The 25,321-nt window shown below is 46.4% G+C and overlaps 2 protein-coding genes across 2 annotated transcripts in view; one reads left to right on the top strand and one right to left on the bottom strand.

Annotated features, from left to right (window-relative positions):
- LOC130484240 (vasoactive intestinal polypeptide receptor 1-like) overlaps positions 1 to 561 on the top strand; it is a 29,735-nt gene extending 29,174 nt beyond the window's left edge. The window contains exon 13 of the mRNA XM_056857141.1: positions 379 to 561. Coding sequence (XP_056713119.1) covers positions 379 to 561 — 183 coding nt within the window. The remainder of the gene's footprint in view (positions 1 to 378) is intronic.
- Positions 562 to 10,477: 9,916 nt separating this feature from the next.
- Positions 10,478 to 25,321, bottom strand: part of ADCYAP1R1 (ADCYAP receptor type I) — a 94,459-nt gene continuing 79,615 nt past the window's right edge. Inside the window, exons 13-17 of the mRNA XM_056857140.1 lie at positions 22,191 to 22,232; positions 20,895 to 20,978; positions 14,996 to 15,125; positions 13,696 to 13,737; positions 10,478 to 10,741 (exon numbers count right to left, since the gene is read on the bottom strand). Coding sequence (XP_056713118.1) covers positions 10,532 to 10,741; positions 13,696 to 13,737; positions 14,996 to 15,125; positions 20,895 to 20,978; positions 22,191 to 22,232 — 508 coding nt within the window. The 3' untranslated portion in view covers positions 10,478 to 10,531. The remainder of the gene's footprint in view (positions 10,742 to 13,695; positions 13,738 to 14,995; positions 15,126 to 20,894; positions 20,979 to 22,190; positions 22,233 to 25,321) is intronic.

Raw genomic sequence — 25,321 nt, 5'->3', positions numbered from 1 at the left:
ATGCTGTACCACTGAGCCATGGACCCTCCCCTTCATCCATCAAAGCCAATATTGTCTACTCAGACCGACAGCAGCTCTCCAAGGTCTCAGGCAGGGGTTTTTCACATCACCTACTTGCCTAGTCCCTTTAACTGGAGATGCCTGGGATCGAACCTGGGGCCTTCTGCATGCCCAGCAGAGGCTTTACCACTGAGCCACAGCCCCTCCCCATGTCCTCCATTGGGCTCCATTGGTGTATTAAAATGCAGTTAGGTCTTCTAGGCCGGCATCTGGAAAATTAACACAGCTTCCGAGCAGACAGCTTTGGCCATTCCTGGTCCAGTTTCTGTTTTAATCCTGCACTACTTTTCCCATCGCTGCTTTCTCTTCTGCCCTTAGGTCCAGGCTGAGTTCAAGAAATGCTTGCGCAAGTGGCACTACCAGCATTACCTTAGCTTCAGACAAAAGCATCGGAGAATCTCTGGAGACAACAGTCCAGTCAATTATGTCACACAGCTCTCCCTGCTGGACAGGATCAGCCCCCAGAGAAGCAACTGTCCGAATGGCTCCTCTTCCATCTGAAACAGTTAGCACAGCCTGACTTCCAGGCTCACCAGGACATTCCTTGCTCTGCAGCCCCATCATGGGACAGAATGTGGGAAGTATACCAGAAAGCTTTCCTATCAGCAAAGGTATGGGGGCCTTCTAACCCTAACTCTACAGCCGACTCCTGGTTGGTCCAGTGATGCTATATAGCTCTCAATGCCAGTCACAGAAGGAGCTGGGTATGTTTAGCCTGGAGAGGAGAAGACTGAGGGGGGATATGACTCGCAATAATGGGTTTAAATTGCAGGCGGAAAGGTGGATATTAGGAAACATTTTTTTACAGTAAGAGTTGTTTGACAGTGGAATCAGCTACCTAGGGAGGTGGTGAGCTCTTTAACCAGAGGCTGGACAAGCACTTGTCAGGGATGCTCTAGGCTGATCCTGCATTGAGCAGGGGGTTTTAGATGGCCTGTATGGCCCCTTCCAACTCTATGATTCTTTGATTCTATTAAGGTCAGCATTGTCTACTCTGACCTGCAGCTGCTCCCTCGGATCACAAGCAGAGATCTTCCATATCATCTACTGCCTGACCCTTTTAACTGGAGGAGCTGGGAACGAACCCAGGACCTTCTGTATGCCAAGCAGATGCTCCGGCTATGAGCCATGGCCCCTCCCAACATATACATGAAGCTGCCTTCTACTGAATGAGACCATTGTTCCATCAAGGTCAGTATTGCTTAGACTGGCAGTGGCTCTTCAGGGTCTCAGGCTGGAGTTTTTCACATCAGTTACCACTTGATCCTTTTAGCCAGAGATGCCAAGGATTGAACCTGGGAACCTGCTCTACCACTGAGCTATGGCCCCTCCCCAACATGCACATGAAGCTGTCTTCTACCGAATCAAACCTTTGATCCATCAACGTCAGTATTGCCTACTCAGGCTGGCAGTGGCTCTCTAGGGTCTCAGGTTGAGGTCTTTCACATCATCATCTATTGCCTGGTTCTTTTAACTGGAGATGCCGGGGATTGAGCCTGGAACCTTCTGAATGCCAAGCAGATGTTCTACCACTGAGCCACAGGCTTCCTCTTTTAGCTGATTGATGCCAGAAAGTTAAACTTGTCAGGCCAAATGCCACATTAGCTTCCCTGCTGGACCCCTTTTGATAACGATTTCTGGGTAGGCAGAAATTCCAAGCAGACTGGGGTTGCAGTCAAATATTTCATTCTGAGATTAATTTGGAGAGTCATGCTCAACAGCTGAATATGTAGGAATTTGGTTTCAGTCAGCCTGGCAAAATCTCTCAAGGCATTACCATTAGCAAAGAGCCTAAATTTCAGAATCTGTCCAATTTCATTTGCATCTTCCCAATTGGCTTTTGTTTCTGCCTTGCGAGAAACCAGTCTGTTTGCATCCATTTTTCTTTCTTCTTGTCAATTTTTTTCTTACAAAAAATGTATTTTTTCAAGATTATTTTTTGCTTTGATTGCATATAAATGGTGTCATCAACAGCAGTGGAATCAAGATAGACCAAAACTGAGGACACCAACAACAGACAAAACCAACACAAAAGGAAAAATGTTAACACCAATACACCCTTGATTGTCATACAGTTTCTGGTCCTCAGAGTTCTGGCCTAGTTGCCTTCACAGAAACCAAAATGCCCAAGGAAGATGTCACAACACTTTTTATTATTATTATTATTACATTTTGTTTTTAATAACATATATTCCCAAACTCCAAAATATATCTCACAGTGAAAAAAGAAAAGAAACATAGCACTGTTTGAACATGAAAAAGATATTTACAATACTTTCAGAAGCAATTCTGCCTTTGGGGCCCAATTTAGAAAGGCTTACAAAGGAGAATCACCATCCTAAACAGTGACGGTCCCCAAACCACCCGCTGACCAAACGTTTTTTACTTTTACATTCAACATAAAGCTACCCGTCAGAGAGTACCTTTGAGCAATGGCCCCATTAGAATTGGCATTCTTGTTCTGATAGACCAATCGGTCTCTCTGTGAGGCACAATTATTGAGCCATAAAGAATGAGTGACTTAGCTTTTCTAGGAGAAAGTTGGAAGAGTGAATGGCATCTAGAATGCAAGACCGACTCAATACACTGAAATACAATTATTTCTTGAAGTAAGTTTGGCACTAGCAACCACTGGATAGAAAGCCCGAGAAATTGAAGCCCATTCTTTGCTCCTTGAACACATGAACATGAACACATGAAGCTGCCTTATACTGAATCAGACCCTTGGCCCATAAAAGTCAGTATTGTCTACTCTGATCAGCAGTGGCTCTCCAGGGTCTCAGGCAGAGGTCTTTCACATCACCTACTTGCCTGATCCAGTTAAAGACACCAGGGATTGAACCTGGGACCTTCTGCATGCCAAGCAGATGCTCTACCACTGAGCCACAGTCCCTCCCCTTCTTTGGAGGTTTTTAAACAGAGGCTAGATCTCCATCAGAGAGCAAGGCTGATAATGTGAACTTAGGAAGATCATGAAATAGGAGAGGGAGGGCAGGAAGGGTTGTGTCAGAGCTTGGCTCTTGTTGCCCTTTCTTACAGGCCCAGGGAAATGCCAAATGCCACTTTGAGGTCAGGAAGCAATTTTCCTCCAGGCCAGATTGGCCAGAGATCCTGGAATTTTGGGTTTTTTTTTTTTTTGCCATTTTCTGGGCATGAAGCAGGGGCCAATGGGGGAGTGGGGGGGAGGTAGTTGTGAATTTCCTGCATTGTACAGGGGGTTGAACTAGTTGAAGAAGAAGAAGAGTTGGTTTTATACCCCTGTGTGTGTAAAGTGCCGTCAAGTCGCAGCCGACTTATGGCGATCCCTTTTGGGGGGTTTTCATGGCAAGAGACTAACAGAGGTGGTTTGCCAGTGCCTTCCTCTGCACAGCAACGCTGGTATTCCTTGGTGGTCTCCCATCTTTGATTAAATTCAGAGCCTCATAGTTACATTAAATGGCAAGTAAGAATCATTGGGAGATGCTCTGAAGGTCTACTGCATTACATCTAATTTGATCCAGAGAGAAGATTTCCTCCAGAAAGGAAAACACTTTCCTATAGAGGTATTTCAGCTCCTGAAAAGTTATGAGAAACTGTGGGCAGGTAATCTTCAGGATGGCCAAAGCCTTAGTTTTTCCCTCAGCCTCTTCAGTGCACTGTCCAGGGTCCTGAAACTGTCCAGGGTCCCGAAGCTGGCCTACCACTGAATGGTCCTCATGCGTGCTGGAAAACCAGGCTTTGTAACCCTTCTATGGCCAAGAGGGCAGGTAGTCCAAAGTTTTCCCTTTCATCTGTGGGGAATGGTCTTGAGAAGGATGACTATTACTAACTGGAGGATTTTCTCGTAGCAATAGCAGAATATTCTTTTTAGATTCTGCATGGAGAGACTAGAATATAACATAAGAACATCAGAAAAGTCCTGCTGGGTCAGACCAAGGCCCACCAAGTCCAGCAGTCTGTTCATACAGGGGCCAACCAGGTGCCTCTAGGAAGCCCCACAAACAAGAAAAACTGCAGTAGCATTGTCCTGCCTGTGTTCCACAGCACCTAATATAACAGGCATGCTCCTCTGATCCTGGAGAGAATAGGTCTGCATCATGACTAGCATCCATTTTTACTAGTAGCCATGGATAGCCCTCTCCTCCATGAACATGTCTACTCCCCTCTTCCAAGTTGGCAGCCATCACCACATCCTGGGGCAGGTATACCAGACTTTGCCTAGTGTAGGATTTCTGCTTTGATCTGTTTTTTAAGGTTTTCAGTACTTCCATTTTGTTTAATGGTAGTGGAAAGTGGCTTCAGGTTGCAGCCGATCTATGGTGACCCCGTAGGGCTTTCAAGGCAAGAGACGAACAGAGGTGGTTTGCCATTGCCTGCCTCTGTGTAGCAACCCTGGACTTCCTCGGTGGTCTCCTATCCAAGTACTAATCAGGGCTGATCCAGCTTAGCTCCCAATATCTGATGAGATCGAGCTAGCCTGGGCCATCCAGGTCAGGATATTTAATACTTTTGCTATTTTCCTGACTATTCCAGTTTTCTAGATTTAATGGTTTGAACTTTATGGTATTTTTGTGATTTATGTGTGCTGCATAGTAAAAATATTTTGAAACAGGTTGTACATTCTGTAAGTAAAATCAATCTAAATAAATTCTGGCCTGCCTCTTTCTCTCTGTCTCCTAGTCACACCAGCATAAGATGGAATGTTGAGTACTTGCATGTATAGGTACAGCTTGTTTAGGTATTGTTATGAACTAAGAAATACGTTTTCTTGTTTTAAAATTCTGGATTGGATCCAGCAATACATTTCCACTAATGGAAGGGGCAGGGGTTGATTTTAGCTGTGCTCCCTTTCACTGCAGACCCCACCCCCATTTGCTTTTCATACTGTTCCCAAGGGTCCCCTAGGAGCAGCAGGAGAATTGTATCTAGGAGAATTGTATCCTACAGCAGAAGGGTGGGAAGTAATTTCCCTCAGCAGCAATTATCATTGGATCCGACCCTCTAGGAACCTTCAGGGTGGAATCATATCTGTTTTAAGAATAATGGAAAATCAGTATCCTATGCTAATAGTGCTTCATTTGCTGCATGGGCCTTGTTCAGGTTTCCTTGGGAGGTAGTAGGCTCTCCTTCTTTAGAGGTGTTTAAGCAGAGGCTAGATGGCCATCTGACAGCAAGGCTGATTCTGTGAACTTAGGCAGATCATGAGAGGGAGGGCAGGAAGGGTTGTGTCAGTGTTTGGCTCTCATGGCCCTTTCTTAGATGCCCAGGGTAATGCCGATCGCTACTTTGGGGTCAGGAAGCAATTATCCTCCAAATTAGATTGGCCAGGGATCGTGGAGGGTTTTTTAGTTGTTGTTTTTTTTGCCATCTTCTGGGCATGGACCAGGGGACACGGTTTAAGTTGGGGGGGGGGGTAGGTAGTTGTGAATTTCCAGCATTGTGCAGGGGGTTGGACCAGTTTATAGTTTAGTTTAGATTAATGGATTTATATCCCACCCTTTCTTGACTACAGTCAGGTTCAGGGCAGCTAAACAATCAAAATGATACAATCAAGTAAAATGCATACCATAAAATATAGACTATAATTAAAATCTTATTAATTTAAAAGTCCGGTTGACTATCTTAATGTTAATTCCAGTGATGGGGACAACCAATCAGAGAGAGGGAGGAGAGAAAGGGAAGGGAAAGGAAACAGAACCAAAGGGTACCAAAACAATTGGGGGGGGGAACTCAGGTCCCTCCCCACTCTATATTTCTGTGCTCCTTCAGTTTAATCCATCAATTCACATTTGCATAATACAGAGCTTGGGTTCTTTTCACAGGGAATGTGAAAAAAAAACCTTAGTTGGCAGAACTTTGGGTCACAGTGTGCATGAGATCAGCGTTCCTGGTAACTATAGAAGAGCCTTCTAAGATTGGCTGACACCAAACCCCACAGGAGTCTTAACCAAGAGAGCTTTTAGTTTTTCCATCACATATTTTAAAATGGCCCTTATATATGGCTTGGGGAGATGAGGATTTATTCGCTGCATTTACATCTTGCTGTTCTTCTGCAATGGAACTCAAAGTGACTTACCCAGAGTTCCCAGGAGATATCCACGGCACGGGAGCCACTAACCAATCCCTCTGAACTTCTGCAAAGGGCTGCCTCTTGTGCCTTCATTCGATACAGCTGTGTGTGAGCATGCAAAGATTCACCCCCACGGAAAGCAACAGAATACCTGCACTGGTGCGCGCATCCCCAATGCAATTACTTGCGATGCGATTAATTACCTGGGACTGCTAGAGATAAACAGCAGCCTCTCCGATTAAAATTAAACTAAAACGAGATAAAATTAATGCTAAATCTCTAAAACTCTGGCAGGAGAACATAAGACAGCAGCATGTTGGTCACCATCTTTCCTGCCTGATCTCTCCATCCCAATGCATACCCACACCTGCTTTTTGCCTATGGCTTGGAGTCCAGCAAACAATCGAGACACAGAGTTCTGCTTCACTAGATCAGGACAACAGCTCTGGAAAGGGCTTCAGATTCCAGGACTTTCATTCAAAATCCAAGACCAAAAAGAGAGAGAGAGGTAATGGCTCCTCCACTGGCATAAATCATCTTGATACTCATGGAATCCAGGTTATTTTCTACAAGGGCATCCAAGGAAACTTGGCTGTTTGCCGCACTAATGCTGGTGGATTCTTGGCAGTTTGCTCCAATGACATCCATGGAGACTTGGCACTTGGCTACATGTTCCGTCCGCTTCCATGGGAAGCAGTCAGCTCCATCTGTTGGGAACCCTGAATGATTCTCACCCACAACTGTCTCTATGAGTCAAGATGGGAAGATGAGGATGAAAGCAACGGCTCACCCCATGATGGAGAGAACCCTAAATTCTAAATTGCCGAGGCAAACACAGAACATCCCATAGAGGGAAGAGGTCCAATTATAATTGCTGCTGGTCAAGATAGGTTCTCTTGTATATTAATACTTAAGATGGTAATCCTACCAGCTCCTCTCCCTTCCAATTGCTAAGAAAGAGTAGCCGTTTATGGGTTAGCATTGGAAGATAACCCCATCCTACACTGGGCAGCAGCAACAATGGCAACAGCTTGACAGTTTCAATCTTGCCGTTCCTAGGATGTTCTCAAATCTTGGAAATTAAGCTTTGGGGGACTGTAAATCCCCAAATCTTGGCAACTGCAGTCTTTTGGCATTGCCCAGAAAGTTGTCAGGTTCCCTCAACTTGTACCCTTGCAATGGAATCAGAAGCTGATCGAGGTTTCGTTCAAGGACCCCTCTGAGAATGGGTTTCTACTGTGAGTTTGGCATGCCCGGACCCATTCTTTCCTGAAATGGCAGGGTAAGGCAGCATTTGAATCTCTCTATCTTTCCTTGTCCATAGAGACAGTTATAGGAGGAACACTTGCTGGATGCTAAACAGGCAACGTGCTTCTCAGTTCCCCCACAAGCTTCTATAATAATGCATAACCTGGCACTTAGTCCTAGGACCTGGACCATGTTCTCCATTGACATCAATGGAATTCAAATGGTTTGCTCCATTTACAACTCTTGTCCTGCTGATGATGGTACAATGTTGGCAATGCTTTCTTTCTCTCATGGGCATGTTGGCTATTTTCTGCACCGCTGCTGATGGCTGGCAATTTGTTGCATGGATAGGTCAAGGTTTCATTCATCATCAGTGCAAATGAAGAGATGGGATTATTTTCATGGCTGTGGAATATGGGGCATGTTTCAGAATGGGCACCCATCACATCTCAGTCATCCAATGGAGTTGGCAACTTTCCCATTTCACTCATTAAAACACAGATAGAAACCTGCCAGTTTACCTCTAAGCAGCAGGCAGATGTAATGTAGTAGTGGTAAGCAAGAACCTTCCAGTTCATCCAGTTGCAACCTACGTTTATTAATACAGGGTTGGGTGGGAGAGGACAGCTTCTTGAAGCTCAAGACTCCTAAATAGTATCTGCTGGTTCCCAGAGCTGTGCATTTATTCCAGTATGTACACAGAGGTCAATGTAGGTCTTTCATCGTGGTCACCCCTCCAATTACTCTGGGTCTTTGTGTGGATTGTGCACGTCATTTCCGACTGTCAGAGGTCGCCTAGCTCCCCCCCCATGTCTCCCCCACATTTTGCCCATATTTTCAGGGACCTGTTTTATCTCAAATTTGAAAATGTGGGCAAAACGTGGGAAGATGCAGGGGGAGAGCAAGGCGACCTCTGATGGTTGGAAACAGCATGCATAATCCAAGCAAAGACCCAAAGTCGTAGGAGAGGGGACGATGAGGGAAACAACCATGCATAAAAGACCATAGAGAAGGATTTCCTTATTTACTTCCATGCCAGGGAAAGATGACGTTTGCAACAGGACATGTCTGCCTAGAGTCCCACGTCTCCTGTCCTTCTGAGTCAAGCACAACTGTAGACCTGCCAAATCAAACACAACCTTCCAGCAAATGTCTGGTGGCCTGTGAGGGCTTAAAAGCTACTGACTGACAGGAACCGCACAGGCAGAGGGAAGAGACTTCTTGGGCATCTTGCAATCCTCAACATCGACCAAAGTTGATGGCCATCGCATTTCTTGCCTCACAAGCTGCATGAATCTCTTCTCGTCAGGGCTCCCACGGACGCATTAGACTGGATGGATCAGGGCCCCTTACGTGCTTGTGCCAGAGGACAGCGATAATATATACATGTCATACAGCACAATCCTTGTTCCAGTTAGCTTGCAAAATCTCTCCCCACGTCCCCAGAATCACGCGAACCATTGCGTCATGTGCAGAAAGGTCTCTCTATGGAACACATGTTCCATATATATGCTCAGTATGTAGACACCAGGTCATAGCTTAATCATGAGGTCTGCCCCTTTCCCCCCACCCAACCGTATATCTTCAATTTCTCCATTTAAAAAAGAAAAGAAAAGCAACAACATTCATTTCGGCGAAGGAGAAAGATCCAGCCCTTTTCATGGCAACTTCCCAGGTCATCCTGCCCTTACATTCATTCCTCAGTATTTAACAAACTGTCTCCCCGGACATAAACGCACACTCATGCGCTCACATTTATAGGTTAGGGAGGGTGCTGCAAAATCAAAACGGGCTCAGATTACCTGCAAGAGAACCAGAGGAGTCCACAGAAGGCTTTGGCACACTGCACAAAGCCCCTCGGAAATTGACATCATGGTTTTGATTCGGCTGAAGTAGTTAGGCATTTGTCGCAAAACTGATTCCAAGGCGAAATCGGAAAGGATTCCCCCCCGTCCTCCACACATTCATGACTTTTCTTCCTTCCCTTCATTTTTTTTCTAGTGAAACAAAATAAACACTCAACATCTGAGAAAAGTGCTTAGATCCCTTCCCCCCAAATCCCCCCCTCCTTTCAAAGTCTTTATTATTCCCCTTCCGCAGTATCGGATTATCCGGGAATGCTGATGGCATTGACATTCTGAGAGCCGGCAAAGTAGATCTCCTGGCTATAGCTATGCAATCCACAGAATTTGCATCCTAGCCCTTTGGGTGTGAACCATGGCACGAAGAAGTCCACGTAGTCTGTGCAAAAACCCACTGAAGTTCAGCCATTTTAGGGGGTGGTCAATACCACCCAGGTACTTCCCACTTTCTCTAGAAAGGTATCAATGACTGGAGTGATATGTGTAGTCCAGAAAAAGTTATATTCCTAGAATTATCTATCCTTAACACCGGGGCAAAATACAGTGCCTTCCTCCGCCTTATTTTTTGCTTTTTTATAATGCTAAAAAAGAACCCATCAACCTCAAAAATATAGCTCTATCATAGTGGAGAAGGCCCTTTTACAAAATTCACAGCTTAACATAAATCTTTCTAATACATTCTTGGGAAGAGGGGGGGAGACACCGGTGATCCCATCTTTGTTTTGTGGACTTCCCATCTGTTGAGGGGTGCCATCCCACAGAACGCCAAGAGATGGAGTCAGGAAAGCTTTTGGTGGGAATCCATCACGGCGACCCCAACGTCGGGGCTGACGTTCTGTCAGCCTAAGCATTTGGGTGACATTTGGAGTCACAAAACAGAACATTTAGCGCAGTCCTAGGAGGAGGGAGCAGAGATGACAACCGGGGCGGGGGCAGGAGATCTCAGAAGAGGTCCTTTCACGGATATCAGCTTGGCAACCAAAATTCATGACAGCACTACGATCACCAGAACTACGCAAGGCCAACAACGGGGTTATTTGCAAAGTGGGTGGGCAGGACGAAGAGCGGGTTGAACTTCTTGTTCTCCAGATGATCTCGATTGGCATATTTACATATTCTTGGATGCCGTTTCTTCCGCACATCTGAGATGATGCACTTTACATTTCCAGGACAAGCTTGTATTTTTTGTTTTTGTTTTTTGTAATAAAAGAGAGGTGCGTTAAAAAGAAAGCACAGCAACCCACTCCGCTGGAATTATGACTTTTGTTTTGTTTTCAAAGGAGCTTTTCTCCCGGGCGGGATGGAGTTGGTTTCAGGCGCTCATGTGGCCAGGTTCTCCGCGTTTATGCTCGACATGCGAATCTGTGAGCTGCTCTTGCTCAGAATCGACAGCTGCGTCCCCCCGTTCACGCCGCTGCTTGCCAGGGAGGGATGGCGGTGTTTGAAATCCACAGCAAAGTACCGGTTGACTTTCCAGCTCCTCCATTTTCTCTTTATTTCTGATTGCACCTTTAGGGAGAAACTTTAAAAGGTCATTTTTTAATGTACTTCGCTGTTTGGGAACATGCTGATAAATAAACAAGCATCTCCACAAAAAAACTTTTTTTTCTTAAACGTTTCTAGATGACTCCATAAAGGAAGCCACAGCCCTTGGTTTGCAAGACCTGAGCAAGGCTGTTAACCATTGGAGATTTTGGAGGTCACTAATTCGCCATAAGTCAGAAGTGACTTGACAGCACAAACAAGCATAAGAAGAGTTGGTTTTTATATGCCGATTTTCTCTACCTTTAAGGAGAATCAAAACGGTTTACAATCACCTTCCCTTCCCCTCCCCACAACAGACACCCTGTGAGGTAGGTGAGGCTGAGTGAGCTCTAAGAGAGCTGTGACTAGCCCAAGTTCACCCAGCTGGCTTCATGTGTAGGAGTGGGGAAACCAACCCAGTTCACCAGATTAGCGTCCACCGCTCATGTGGAGGAGTAAGGAATCAAACCTGGTTCTCCAGATCAGAGTCCACCGCTCCAAACCACTGCTCTTAACCACTACACCATGCTGGGGTGATGAACAGCCCCCTTGCAGGAGAACATGCCCGCTCATAGCCTAATCTCCTAATCCAAAGGCCGTTATGAGCTCAGATGCACCTATGCCGCTCTTGAGCATGTGGTGGTGGTGGAGGAAAGTGCCGTCAAGTCACAGCTGACTTATGGGGACCCCATAGAGTTTTCAAGGCAAGAGAGTTCACCATTGCCTGCCTCTGAGTAGCAACCCTAGACTTCCTCGGTGGTCTCCCATCCAAGTACTAACCGGGGCTGACCCTGCTTAGCTTCCGAGATCCGATGAGATCTGGCTAGCCTGGGCTATCCAGGCCAGTATGTGGGCCTCCCCATTTTTAATTTCAGCATGGAAAACCAATCCAACTGCTCATAGGAACGCTCACACAAACCAAGCTCCCCCATTTAAGACAAAACGCTTCACACGCGCTCAGTAAAAGCGAATTCACCCCCGGTCTGTCTACAGTGTGTACTGGATCATTCTTTTTATGTGTGTTGAGTAATTCTCATGTGACATTTCATGCAGGTACAGCTGAACGTGTGATACAAAACCTACATTTATCCAGTTACTGGTTCCTGCTTTAATTCATAATGTGAATGTGCATTGGCTCTTTCTTTTGAACAGATGAACACATGAAGCTGCCTTATACTGAATGGACCCTTGGTCCATCAAAATCAGTTTTGTCTATTCAGACTAGCAGCGGCTCTCCAGGGTCTCAGGCAGAGGTCTTTCTCATCACCTACTTGCTTAGTCCCTTTAACTGGAGATGCTGGGGATTGAACCTGGGACCTTCTGCATGCCAAGCAGATGCTGTACCACTGAGCCACATCCCGTTTCCTTCCCCCCTTTTTTTGTTTTAGTTCTGTGTATTAAATGCAATACATGAATAGGGCTAGAATCTCTCACTGTACGGGGAAACACTCCTTGAAAGAACCAGCAAAAAAATTCAATGGGCCCCTAGAACTGGAGCTGGAATGAGCTTAAAGCAGAACAGCAAACAAATGGAAATGCCAAGAACAAGTTTGAAAACGTCAGATCACCCCACCGACTTGAAAACAGTTTGGGTTTTAAACTTGGTGTGCATAAAAGGCAATCCCAAAACACAGCCTGCCAGCCATCTACATCTTATATGGCAGGTTTAAGATGTTGAAGAAAAATAAAATGATTTCGATTTGACAATCACAGATGCAAAGAGCATATGGAGCTGCTGCCGCATGGTACAGGCAGACACATTCAAATGGCAATTTTATATCCTCCCTCAAAATTTGAAATGCTTATCTTTTGAGAAATGGGATGAATTTTGAGGGGAGGATAATACTTTGGTTCAAGCGTACAATCACATAAAGACCATATGTGTTTCAGCATATTTGCCTTCTTCAGTGGTCTAAAAGAAATAATTGTATGTCTAATTGTATATTATGCCGATTGTGTTATTTTAATATATGTTTTTGGAAGGTTCCTTGCAAGGCCATATAGGAGTCATTAGAATCATTTGGTTTTAACTTGTATTAAACGTATATGCACTTAGGTCATTTATGCACGGTCGCTTTAACCTCCTTTATTCCCTGTTTCAGCCAGGATCAAAATTTTCTGTATGCACGTTACCTCATTCCTTGTCGGCTCCACCCTGTTTCAACGCAAAATGAACCTGGCTTTTCCCATTCCTCTTCTGGCCTGAATTAAACTGTGGATCCTGGCTCATTCCGGAATCACTGAGCGAGAGGAAAACTTTCTTGGGTGGGGCGAAGCTTTTCCAAACCCCTCTTCAAGGCAGCATGCAGATAGCCAAACAGGGGAAGCACAGAAGATTGGCTTCTCTCACAGCCAATCACGAAACAGTGTGTAAAGAGGCAGGGATTCAAGTGCTTCCTGCTACCTCGGAGCTCTTTCTGAGCAAAAGAAAGGCTTTTTTAAAACAAGGCTTGGATTTCTCTCCCCGCCCCTTCTTTCAGATTGCTCCATTTTTTGTTTTTTGTTCTTAAAATGCTTTTTTATGCGGCAGTTGGGTTGGGGGGGGGGAGAAAATCTTCACTCTCGAGGCAAGCCAATTACAGAGCAGCATTTAAAGGGGTGGGACTTGGTTTGAACTTGGGAGACTGCTTTTCTGTATTCATGCCACCATTAGCACCCAGTTTCATCCCTGATCATTCCAGCCAATGCATACAGTTTCCCCCAACCTGGGTTACTTTGATCCTGGCTGAAATGGGGAATAAAGGAGGTTAAGGCGACCATGGTCATGGACTGTACCAATAAACTGTAACTGTAAGGCGACCATGCATAAATGACCTTAGACAACATTTTAATGGTTTAGCTATTAATTATATTTTTGGCCTTGGTAGTTGTTGTTTTTTGCTTGACCTTGTAAGGTACTTAATCAGACTAAAAGTCAACAGGAAATAGAGCCGAAGTTAAAAAAAACCTTACCTCTCCATTCAAGAAGCAGTAGAGGACAGCTACGACAAAGCCCTGGAGAGAAAGAAGAGACATGGGTGTGCTTTTCAGACTCACAGAGAAATACCCATAATAGCGGAGAACATTTTCTGTTGGACATACCCTCGACATTAGAGCAAGACAGCTCTGTCAGCATTGTGACATGTTGATAAATCGATCAGGAAGGGCACTGGGCAAATTTTCTACTGACCCATGTATCTACTATGACTCCGTTTGCAAGTATTGGACCATGGGTGGCTTTGCTTACGGAACCTTCCGGATTGAACGTCCTGAAGTTCTAAGAGCAGAACTTGTGACCCTGGCTCCATTTACCTTGACACTGTGGAAATTTGTAGCACACGTTTTCCCCTATGATCTCATCCCTCAATTTCATCAAATGTAGGGGTTCTCAACCTTTTTGAGCCTGTGGGCACTTTTGGGATTTTGAGAGAGGGTGGTGAGCACCGCCACAAAACGGCTGTCACAGAGTCAAACCCAAAACAGCTGCCTGAACAGGCGGAGCCAAACTCCAAATGGCTGCCCTGGGAGGTGGAGCCAAACCCAAGATGGCTGCCTCAGGAGGCAGAACCAAATGGAATACCTCCCTCCTCAGACCTCCTGGAAAGAGGAAGAAGAGGAAGAAGAAGAGTTGGTTTTTATATGCTGATTTTCTCTACCACTTAAGGGAGACTCAAACCGGTTTACAACCACCTTCTCTTCCCCTCCCCACAACAGACACCCTGGGAGAAGGTGGGGCTGAGAGAGTGTGATTAGCCCAAGGTCACCCTGCTGGCTTCATGTGGAGGAGTGGGGAAACCAACCCGGATCACTAGATTAGCATCCGCCGCTCATGTGGAGGAGTGGAGAATCAAACCCGGTTCTCCAGATCAGAGTCCACCGCTCCAAACCACGGCTCTTAACCACTACACCATGCTGTTTCTCAGAAGGAAATCCTGAAGGTGGAATGAAACAACACAGTGCTTAACCACTACAGGTGATTACCAATCCTCTTGCTCATCCAGAGAAAAACCCTTTCATCTGAATGAGGGCAGCCAATAACAAACCCAGCCTTACAATGGCCCGCTCACTTTCTGAAAAGTTTGGTGGCTGCCAAGGGAAGTCCTGGCAGGTGGCATGGTGCCTGTGGGTGCCACATTGGGGAAACCTGGAGTAGGGGCTTGTGACCCAGCAGAGGGGTGGGGTCCCTGTGACCCACCTGAAGGTTCTCACCCATGAGCTGAAAATCATGGAGCTAACTGGACAGACGGGTGGGGCAGCTTTGCAGTACACCCACCTGGAAAGATCCCAGGCCGAGTTCGAAAACCAGCCGTTCCCTCTTGCTGACGTTCTCTGGATAAAAGGCAAACACTGTGTAGTGGATTCCAAACAGTGGGATGAGAAGCAGAGTGGAGCGGGCCAGTCGCCTGTCAAGAGGAAGAAAGGGCTTCTTCAGATGCACACATACTTAGACTGGAATGCAATAAAAGCACTCACACAACAATCTGGATCTCAGAGTGGTACTCCTTTCTTTCTTTCTTTCTTTCTTTCTTTCTTTCTTTCTTTCTTTCTTTCTTTCTTTCTTTCTGTCTGTCTGTCTGTCTGTCTGTCTGTCTGTCTGTCTGTCTATGTTGTATCACCCTGTTCTAATTTGGAATGTCAGCCTGCATGGATAGTTTTGCTGCTCCGCTGGAAGTAGGGTTGCTGACCTCCAAGTGAGGGCTGGAGATCTCCAACCGTTACAACTGATCTCCAGCCGACGGTGATCAGTTCCCTTGGAGAAAATGGCCGCTTTTGAAGGTGGCCTCTATGGGATTATACCCCATTGAAGTCCCTCCCCTCCCCAAACCCCACCCTCCTCAGGCTCCCCCCCCCCCCAATTCTCCACTTATTTCCCAACCCGGAGCTGGCAACCCTAGTTGGAAGAGTTTACAACTGGTCCGTTCTGTGAATGACAATTTTTTACTGAGCTCTGAGCTCTTACAATTCGGGTTTTCTCTTGATGCTGAATTCCATTTTATCTGTATTTCTGGATCTCTTTCGGTGGCCTGCGCTGACTCAGTTGGAACTGGCATCTTTAGGTTTTATTTCATTTATCCCCCACTTTTCTCCCCAGTGGGGACCCAAAGCAAATTGGCTGTTCCATGTTCTAAATGTCTTTTGAATTGCTCTGTGAAAAGGTATGCAAACATTTTGTCCCTATGGTGATGTCACAGGTCTCCTTGTGGACGATTTGCCACACAGAGGTGGGATACAAATCCCCCAAACAAACAAATATCCCATATAAAATTACAGATGCTCCCATTCCTCAGTAGCTGATTGGAGCGTGTCCAGAGGAGGGCGACCAGAATGGTCAAAGGTCTGGAATCCATGCCCTATGAGGAGTGACTTAAGGAGCTGGAGAAGAGAAGGTTAAGGGGTGACATGATAGCTATGCTTAAATATTTGAAGGGATGCCATGTTGACGAGGGAACTAGCTTGTTCTCAGTTGCTCCAGAGACTCGGGCACGGAGTAATGGATTTAAACTAAGAGAAAAACGATTCCACCTAAACATTAGGAAGAACTTTCTGACGATGAGGGCTGTTCGACGGTGGAATGTGCTGCCTCGGAGGGTGGTGGAGTCTTTGGAGGTCTTTAAGCAGAGGCTGGATGGCCATCTGTTGGGAGTGCTTTGATTGTGGGATCCTGCATGGCAGGGGGTTGGACTGGATGGCCCTTGTGGTCTCTTACAACCTTGTGATCTTGTGATCTTGGAGCAACCCTATCATGGTACCCTGCTTTTCAGTCCATTTTTTTTAGTGTGGCTTAGTTTGCTTGGTAATGGTTCTCTAGAGTTTTTCCGAGCTCAGCCATTGGAGGTTTCCAACTGAATGTGTTCAGGATTGACCCTTTCGCCTGGGGGTTCCATGGAGCTGTGGCTCCTGTTCATGACATACATGCATGATTGTGTGGTGAACACAAGAACACATGAAGCTGCATCATACTGAATCAGACCCTTGGCCCATCAATGTCAGTATTGTCTACTCAGACCAGCAGCGGCTCTCCAGGGTCTCAGGTAGGGGTCTTTCCCATCACCTACCTGCCTGGTCCCTTTTAACTGGAGATGCTGGGGATTGAAACTGGGACCTCCTGCATGCCAAGCAGATGCTCTACTACTGAGCCTCAGCCCCTCCCCTCCGGTGGTACGCTGCAATTACTAATGATTCAACAATTGCCTGTACATGTCTTTAGTCTGCCTTCCAATGAGTATAAATTATGGTCGGAAAGGGACCAGCTAGACATTAGGAGGATTTTTTTTTTAACAGTAAGAGTAGTTCAGCAGTGGAATTGGCTGCCTAGGGAAGTGGTGAGTCTCTGGCAGTCTTCAAGTAGCAGCTGGAAGAACACTTGTCAGGGATTCTCAGGGATGCTCTAGGCCAGAGGTGTCAAACTCAATTGTTACCAGGGCCAGATATGGCATAAATGTCACTTGGTCGGGACGGGCCATGCCTTGCCAGCCCAAATTGAGAGTGGGGGGTGGCTGCCTCACGGGCCGGATAAGAGCTCTCAAGGGGCCTTACATTTGAACCCCTACTTTAGGCTGATCCTGCATTGAGTGGGGGATTGGACTAGATGGCCTGTATGGACTCTTCCAACTCGATGACTCTATGATTCCATGTGTACAATATGACTCATCGAAGTCCATATTTTGAGAGTCATCAGTTTGGAACCTACCCCGATCCTGCCACACCACTGAGCAAAGTGTATTCATTTATCCATTAATGCGTTAAAATATTTAAACCTCACTTTTTCATTTCAGAACCAGTGTGCTATAGTGGCTAGTGAGCTAGGTTCTGGGAAACCCACGTTTGAATCCCCACTCTGTGGCAGAACTTTGCTGGATGACCTTGGGCCAGACATACACTCTCAGCCTGACCTACCCCACAGGGTTGTTGTGAGGTTAAAATGGAGGTGAGGAGAATGATGTAAGCCACTATGAGTCCTCATCGGAGACAAAGGTGGGGTATAAATGAACAAAATAACTTCTGGCTCAAGTTTGAGGTGTTCCTCCAGTCTAAGGAGTCTTCCTCCAATTTAAGTGGCCCTTCCATTGGAAGGTCAACCCCCCCCCCCGCTCAATATTGGAAATCCAAAACTAGAGCATCTCCAACAGATGGCTGTCCAGTCTTTCCTTGAAGATCTCTAGTGAGGGAGAGCCAACTGCCCACGAGGAGGAGGAGGAGGAAGAAGAAGAAGAAGATTTTATACCCAATATTCTCTACCTTTTAAGACTCAAACAGGCCTTCCCTTCCTCTCCCCACAAGAGACACGTTGTGAGGTAGGTGGGGCCGAGAGAGTTCAGAGAGAACTGTGACTAGCCCAAGGTCATCCAGCAGGCTTCAGGTGGAGGAGCGGGGAAACCAACCCAGTTCACCAGATTAGAGTCCACCGGTCATGTGGAGAAGTGGGGAATCAAACCTGGTTCTCCAGATTAGAGTCCTCCGCTCCTAATCACTATACTATGATGGTAACAGGTCCCATGGCCAAACGTCTCTTACCACTAAACCCATCAGATCGAGCACTGCCCTCTGAAGGAGAAAAAAGCAAGCTTTTGCCTTCTTGTAGATGACAGCTCTTCAGGTATTTGAGGAGCACCATCAAGTTTCCTTTCAGTCTTCACTTCTTCAGGCTAAACACACCCAGTCCCTTCAACCTTTCCTTTTAGGACTCAGGGTTTGTTTAGCCTGAAGCAGAGACGACCAAGATGACCGAGCTCTTCCAAAATTTAGAAGAAGGCTGCACTTTTGGCAGAAGACAAGAACAAGGGTTAAAGACAAGCAGCTTTACCCCATTCTGCAGTGTTCCCTGGTTTCCCTTTGGGATGCATTCTGCTCCTCCTCAATCTCAGTTTGATTAGAAGAAATTCTAAAAACAAGTAACCATGAAATTGGAGCATGCTCCGTTCACTGCAGCTCCTTTGTTTCATTTCATCTCCCTCCATGTTGCCTGTGCCCCCTCCAGTAAGTTAATTACGGCTGTTCTTATGATTGAATCAGAGTTCTTTCTACTGGAATGTACCTGAGCGCCTGTCCGTAGGGCTGTTGAAATCCAGAGTAGGGTTGTGCAACCCCCCCCCCCCAAAAAAAACCTGTAAATTTCGGGTTTAGGTTTATTGGACCCATTTTTTGGGGGGGGGACGCTAGGACAGAGTCGTTAGCTAGGGAGCTGCTAGGACAGCCCAAGAAACTGTATTAACCCTTTCCCACCCGGGCCGTGGAGAAACGTATTCCCTGGGGGCGGAAGTGGTGACAATGGAGGGGTTAAAGGGGGCAAGGCCAGAATGCATTGGGGGGGGGGCAAGTTCTTAGCCAGTGTGTCCTCATTTCATCCCTGCAGGTGGAGGTAGCAGGAACTGGCTGTAGAATCTGGCCCCGACCATGCGAAGCAGGAGCAACTCCGGCGTGAGGCTGGACGGCTATGCTTGGCTGGTGCAACAGACCATCTTGTGCCACCAGGTGGGCGAGTGCACCACCAGTTGGATGCCTGCCTGCTTGCCCGTGCCGGAGAGGTCATCAGGGGCAGCTGCCTGCTTGGGGCTTGGTCGGCTAATTTTTAAGTTGATAATTTTGTATGGCCCACGAATGATGTTATAAATATCCAAATGGCCCTTGGTGGAAAAAAGGTTCCCCCACCCCTGTGTTAGGCTCTGGCTTGTTGTTATCATGCACACCAGTGCCTGTTTAGTGTCCTACCATGATCAGCAGTAATCACTTGGGTATTCAGCTCAGTGTTGGCTCTCCATGAGACAATCCCATGAAAATTTGTCATGTGTGAATGCAGGAGCCACCTGGACTTAGCCAGTCATGTGGGTTTTTCCTGTTCCACTGTCATGAAGCTGGGAGCACAAAGTGTATGATTTTCCAGTACTCACACACTTTCTGGAGCCATGTGAAAGCACATCACAGGGAATCAGCTCCCTAAACACTGGGATCCATATGAAGGGGTGAGGGGAAATGTAGGGAAGCAGAGATGCGAATACTCCTCTTACCCAAAAGCAACATGACACAGTCAACCATCCTGCTAAGAGCGCATACAGACAACCATTTGCCATTGGAGTCTTTCCCCTCCCCAAACCCTGCCCTCCTCAGGATTCGCCCCCAAAGCCTCCCGCTGGTTGCACAGAGGGACCTGGCAACCCAACTCAAAGAGTTCTCCAAAGGCTATTCAATAAAGGTTGGGAAACCAAAGCTAATTATGAGATGATCTGGACAGACCATGTCCGCCATCACCTGAGTGGTTACAGACACACATATTATGTCAAGTTACCATGTGGCAAATCACTGTGAGTGGCCAGTCTGCCCATGTTTTATTGAGACTGAAAGGATGACTACAGACAACAGTTTACCAACAGGATGCACATGTAACCACTTGATAGGTTAATCATCTGTACTGATGTAACAGGTTAACCCTGCCTCTCCTCCCTACTTGTCAAAAGGATACAGGTGAACCCATACAGATAACCACATGAAATGGTCATCTGAATTTAATGAGATGAACTACCGAGCTATAACGTGCAGTAGGGCTGTGCATAGCAATAAACCCGAACCAAAAATAAACCCGAAATCAGCCATTTCAGCAATATTCAGGCTTCTGGTTTACCAAATGCCAAAACCTGGGGATCTCCCCAAAGCCAAATAGCCGAACCCAAAAAAAGCTGAATAATTATTTTGGGTTCAGCTGTTTGCTTTTGCTCAGAGGCATGACTGTGTGCTTTCTCCCATTTTTCTCTATCTATCTATCTATCTATCTATCTATCTATCTATCTATCTATCTATCTATCTATCTATCTATTACTAGTTTTGTTAGGGCCCAATAGTCAGGGCCCTTTTGAGATGAGGATTGTGTAATCGGAGCCAACTTGGTCTGACCAGCCATTCAGCAGATTCTATGTTAAGTTCTAATTTGCTAACATGGTTGTCCGTATCCACTCCCAGCCGGCAATGATCAGCAAACAGTATAATTCAAACAAGTAACTTTCAGCCACCTCAATGTGGTGTTTCCAGCGAAAGCCACACAAAAGGAAACAAAATACACAGAGCCAACATGCAGTGTACAAGACACACAGACGTGACCTTCCGTTGCTGCTACCACTACTGGCCACGCATCCGCAGCATGCATCAAACACAGGTATCGCCACAGGATCGCAAACACTTACAAGGTAATGGCGGATAGTTCTGACATCCTGCAAGAGTGCTGGCTAGCCCTGTGGGGCTGACAGTAGCATTTCTGAACGCAGCTGCTAAATATGACAAGATTAGCAAAAAAAAAAAAAAATGTGTTTTTTTCCCCCCCAGCTTACAAGGCTAAGAGAGCATGTCAACTGTCAACACGTTTTCATGAGTCACTGAGGAAAGTGGAAAGGAGGCCCAGGGAACACTGCGAGGCCCAGGGAACACTGCCTGCTTGATGCAGAGGAAGCAACAGAGGAAGTGGACAGCACACTGAGCTGCAAAGCTGGATGGAGGTTGCAAACGGATGGAAGCCCAAAAAATAAAGCGGCAGAAAACATGTTATGGGCACATCTGATGGGCTGCAGTAGAAAGCTAGCAAAAGCTAGCGGCCCTGATGCTTGTCTCTTCAGCCATGGAAACGGAGCAAGCAAAAGTCGGGTGGGTGTTTCTCTCCAAGCTACACATCCTCTTTTTCAATGCCCTGCATAGCTTGTGATCCTTTTCCGCAAACCAGAATCATGTGGAGAATGTATACATGCGCTTAATTTGAACATAAGAAAGGCCCTGCTGGATCAGACCAAGGTCCATCAAGTCTAGCAGTCTGTTCACATAGTGGCCAACCAGGTGCCTTTAGGAAGCCCACAAACAAAACAACATTATCCTGCCTGTGTTCCAAAGCACCTAATATAATAGGCATGCTCATCTAATCCTGGAGAGAATAGGTATGCATCATGACTAGTATCCATTTTTACTAGTAGCCATGAATACCCCTCTCCTCCATGAACATGTCCACTCCCCTCTTCAAGCTTTCCAAGTTGGCATCCACCACCACATCCTGGGGCAGGGAGTTCCACAATTTAACTATGCGTTCTGTGAAGAAATCCTTCCTTTTATCTGTTTTGAATCTCTCACCCTCCAGCTTCAGCAGATGACCCCGTGTTCTAGTATTATGAGAGAGGGAGAAAAGCTTCTCCCTGTCCACTCTCTCCATACCATGCACAATTTTATAGACCTCTATCATGTCTCCCCTTAACCGCCTTCTTTCCAAGCTAAACAGCCTTAAGCATTTTAACCGCTCCTCACAGGGCAGTTACTCCAGCCCCCTGATCATTTTGGTGGCTCTTTTCTGCTCTTTCTCAAGCTCTGCAATATGCACTATGTGTGTGTTGTTGTTTTTTACATACTTTCTGAAATAAATTGTGAGGTTTAAAAAAAAATCAGTTGCTATAAGCCTCGTTTGTTATCCCCCTAAATTGGACTGCAGGCAAAATCATACCTACCGATGGGATATGCCATGTTTCTCTTTTCTTTCCACCATGATGCTAGTTGGAGGAATGGTGTACACTTGAATTAGCTAGGGATATATGCATGCCCGGGGGGTTTCAACATGCATGACAAAGAAGAGTGACTCTGATGAAGAAGGAAAGGAAAAGAAGGAGACAGAACAAAATAATGAGATGCAGGGATATCAGCTTACTGCATGGCTCTGAAAACAGTGGCCGCAGGCTACTAGATCCTGCACATGGAATCTGTTACACCCAGAGGTGTCCCTGAGAATCTCTGCTTTCTTCTAAAGACAAAGGCTGTTTTTTCTCATTTTCATGGCGCTGCACCCATGGGAGCTCCTAACGCAAACACAGCTATTTGCGGGAGCTTTTCTTGGAACGTCTAAGGCTGGGGATCTGTTTCCCCATGGCATTTTTTAAAAAAAACACCCCGATTAGGAACACCAGTAACAAAAAATGGGCGAATGAAAATGCTCAGGAGAAAGCAAAAGGAAATGAGCAGGGGCATATTCTGCACCTCCCCAGTTGAATATTCTTCTATATACACAGATCGTCCGAGACCTCTGGCATTCAACAATAGGGAGGAGGGATAGTTGTGAGTTTCCTGCATTTCCTGCATTGTGCAAGGGGTTGGACTAGATGATCCTGATGGTCCCTTCCAACTCTATGATTCTATGATAAACAAACACCCCTGTGCAGTCCTTCTCAGTACTGGGTGGCCAGTATGAGCCCCGCTATAATCGTATTATGACACCCTCACATTGAACACATTACTTTCTCCATTCACTATATAGGATGTTAAGATGCATTTTCAAGGAGACACCTGTAGGGTGGAGACAAAATCTTCAGTTCCTTGGGGTGGGGGGTAGCCTTTGCCCCTTCCCCAAGGGCCTTGCTCTTTGCAGCCCTATTCCTTTGTTCCATAAAACTTAATGAATCCAACAGAAAAAGAGCCCATTCACATGAAGCTGCCTTACACTGAATCAGACCCTTGGTCCATCGAAGTCAGTATTGTCTACTCAGACCAGCAGCGGCTCTCCAGGGTCTCAAGCAGAGGTCTTTCATTGGTTCTTGTAGGTTATCTGGGCTGGTCTTTCGCATCACCTACTTGCCTAGTCCCTTAAACTGGAGATGCTGGGGATTGAACCTGGGACCTTCTGCATACCAAGCAGATGCTCTACCACTGAGCCACAGCCTCTCCCCAAAAATGCCATCTCATGAACACATGAAGCTGCCTTATACTGAATCAGGCCCTTGGTCCCTCAAAGTCAGTATTGTCTACTCAGACCAGCAGTGGCTCTCCAGGGTCTCGGACAGAGGTCTTTCACATCACCTCCTTGCCTAGTCGCTTTAACTGGAGATGCCGGGGATAGAACTTGGGACCTTCTGCATGCCGAGCAGATGCTCTACCTCTGAGCCACAGCTTCTTCCGATCTGCATATTTCCACCTTGGGTTCCATTTCTTGGTCACGCCGCCCAAGAGATGGATCTGCAGAACTGGCCTTAGTGTGCATCTTCCTCGCGTGTCACCTTGCCCCAGATCTCGCTTCCCGCACAAAGAGAAGAACTTGCCACGTTTGAAAACCCAACCCTGAAATGATGATACAGTCACAAAGTCTCTCTCTCTCTCTCTCCCCCATTCTTTGGTTCTGCAGCATCATCTCATGTGTGACTCTGTCTGAACTCAGCTGGAGATGGCAAAGTGAACGCAGCCCATCAGGAAAGAGCGAAGGCACAATTAGAGGAATTGCAATCAGGGAGACATTTAAGGGATCTGTACATCGAGCGCCAAAACAACCTGACCTTGACTAAATGCTTGCAACCTTTTTCATTTTATTTTTAGTTCAGAAGCCCGGAGAAATTATGTTCAGCTGTCAAGGGAAAGCTTATGAGTGGAAGACATGTACAAACCCAACATTTGGAGAAAAGGCCTCTCGAGGTGACAAGATGGCACTCTCCTGCTATTATAACTGATCTCCAGCCAATAGAGATCAGTTCACCTGGAGAGAATGGCCGCTTTGGCAATTGGACTCTATGGCACTGAAGTCCCTCCCCTCTCCAAACCCTGCCCTCCTCAGGCTCTGCCCCAAAAACCTCCTGCCAGTGATGAAGAAGGACCTGGCAACCCTATCTATCAATTACTGTATATATGGTGGTTGTTAGATATCCTGCCTTAAGCATGTCAGATCAATTATATGTGTAGTAGCTGCATGTGGAGAGACCTCAGTGATGTGATGAGAACTTCCATCAGGTGTGGCATGGGTAGGGTTGCCAACTTCCAGGTGGTGGCTGGAGATGCCCCGCTATTACAACTGATCTCCAAGTGACAGAGATCAGTTCCTCTGGAGAAAATGGCCGCTTTGGCAATTGGACTCTATGGCATTGAAGTTCCTCCCCTCCCCAAACCCTGCCCTCCTCAGGCTCTGCCCCCAAAATCTCCCACCAGTGGCGAAGAGGGACCCGGCAACCCTACATTAAACCAATCTTGTGGGCGCCATCCAAAAAGGCATTTACCCCACAAGCTCAACAAACCACCTGATGGCATAACGTTTTCACAAATAAAATGGGAATGGACCTCATTGGTGCCTGGAGAAGACCACTGAATGTCACAGTGACCTTCCTGAGGAAGAGTGACCTCAACATAAGAAGACTGGGTCATGGTGACAGTGACGTTTTGAACAATGCGCTCACAAAACTGAACTTACCCTGCTTGCAATGTCTACCTCTCTCAAATCATGCGCTCCATGGGCTCGCATCGACGACTTGCTTGTAATTTCAAACAAAAAGTGCTTCAAGGGTACTTGCGCCTGCACACTTGGCAGGATTCATCATGGGCTGCTTGCTGGTTGCCGCTGCTGGCCCGTGCTCACAAGCTATAGGACTGCAGGGGCGGATGGGAATTGGAGTTTTTCGAGGTTTCTGACTCGATATGAGAGGCTTGGAAATGTAAATACCCATCATCAACCATGGCAGGAAATGATGCTTGGAAAGACTGGGAAGACTAATTTACAGAAAAGACAAGCCCCAATTGGACCACATCTTTTGGCTCAAGCGCCAGCATGGTATAGTGGTTAATGAGCGGTGGACTCTAATCTGGAGAAACAACAGGATTGAATCCACACTCC

Source organism: Euleptes europaea, chromosome 11, assembly GCF_029931775.1.
Source record: "Euleptes europaea isolate rEulEur1 chromosome 11, rEulEur1.hap1, whole genome shotgun sequence".
Classification (NCBI taxonomy): Eukaryota; Metazoa; Chordata; class Lepidosauria; order Squamata; family Sphaerodactylidae; genus Euleptes; species Euleptes europaea.
Note: the sequence above shows the minus strand (reverse complement) of the source record. Positions and strands in the feature narration are given on the sequence as shown.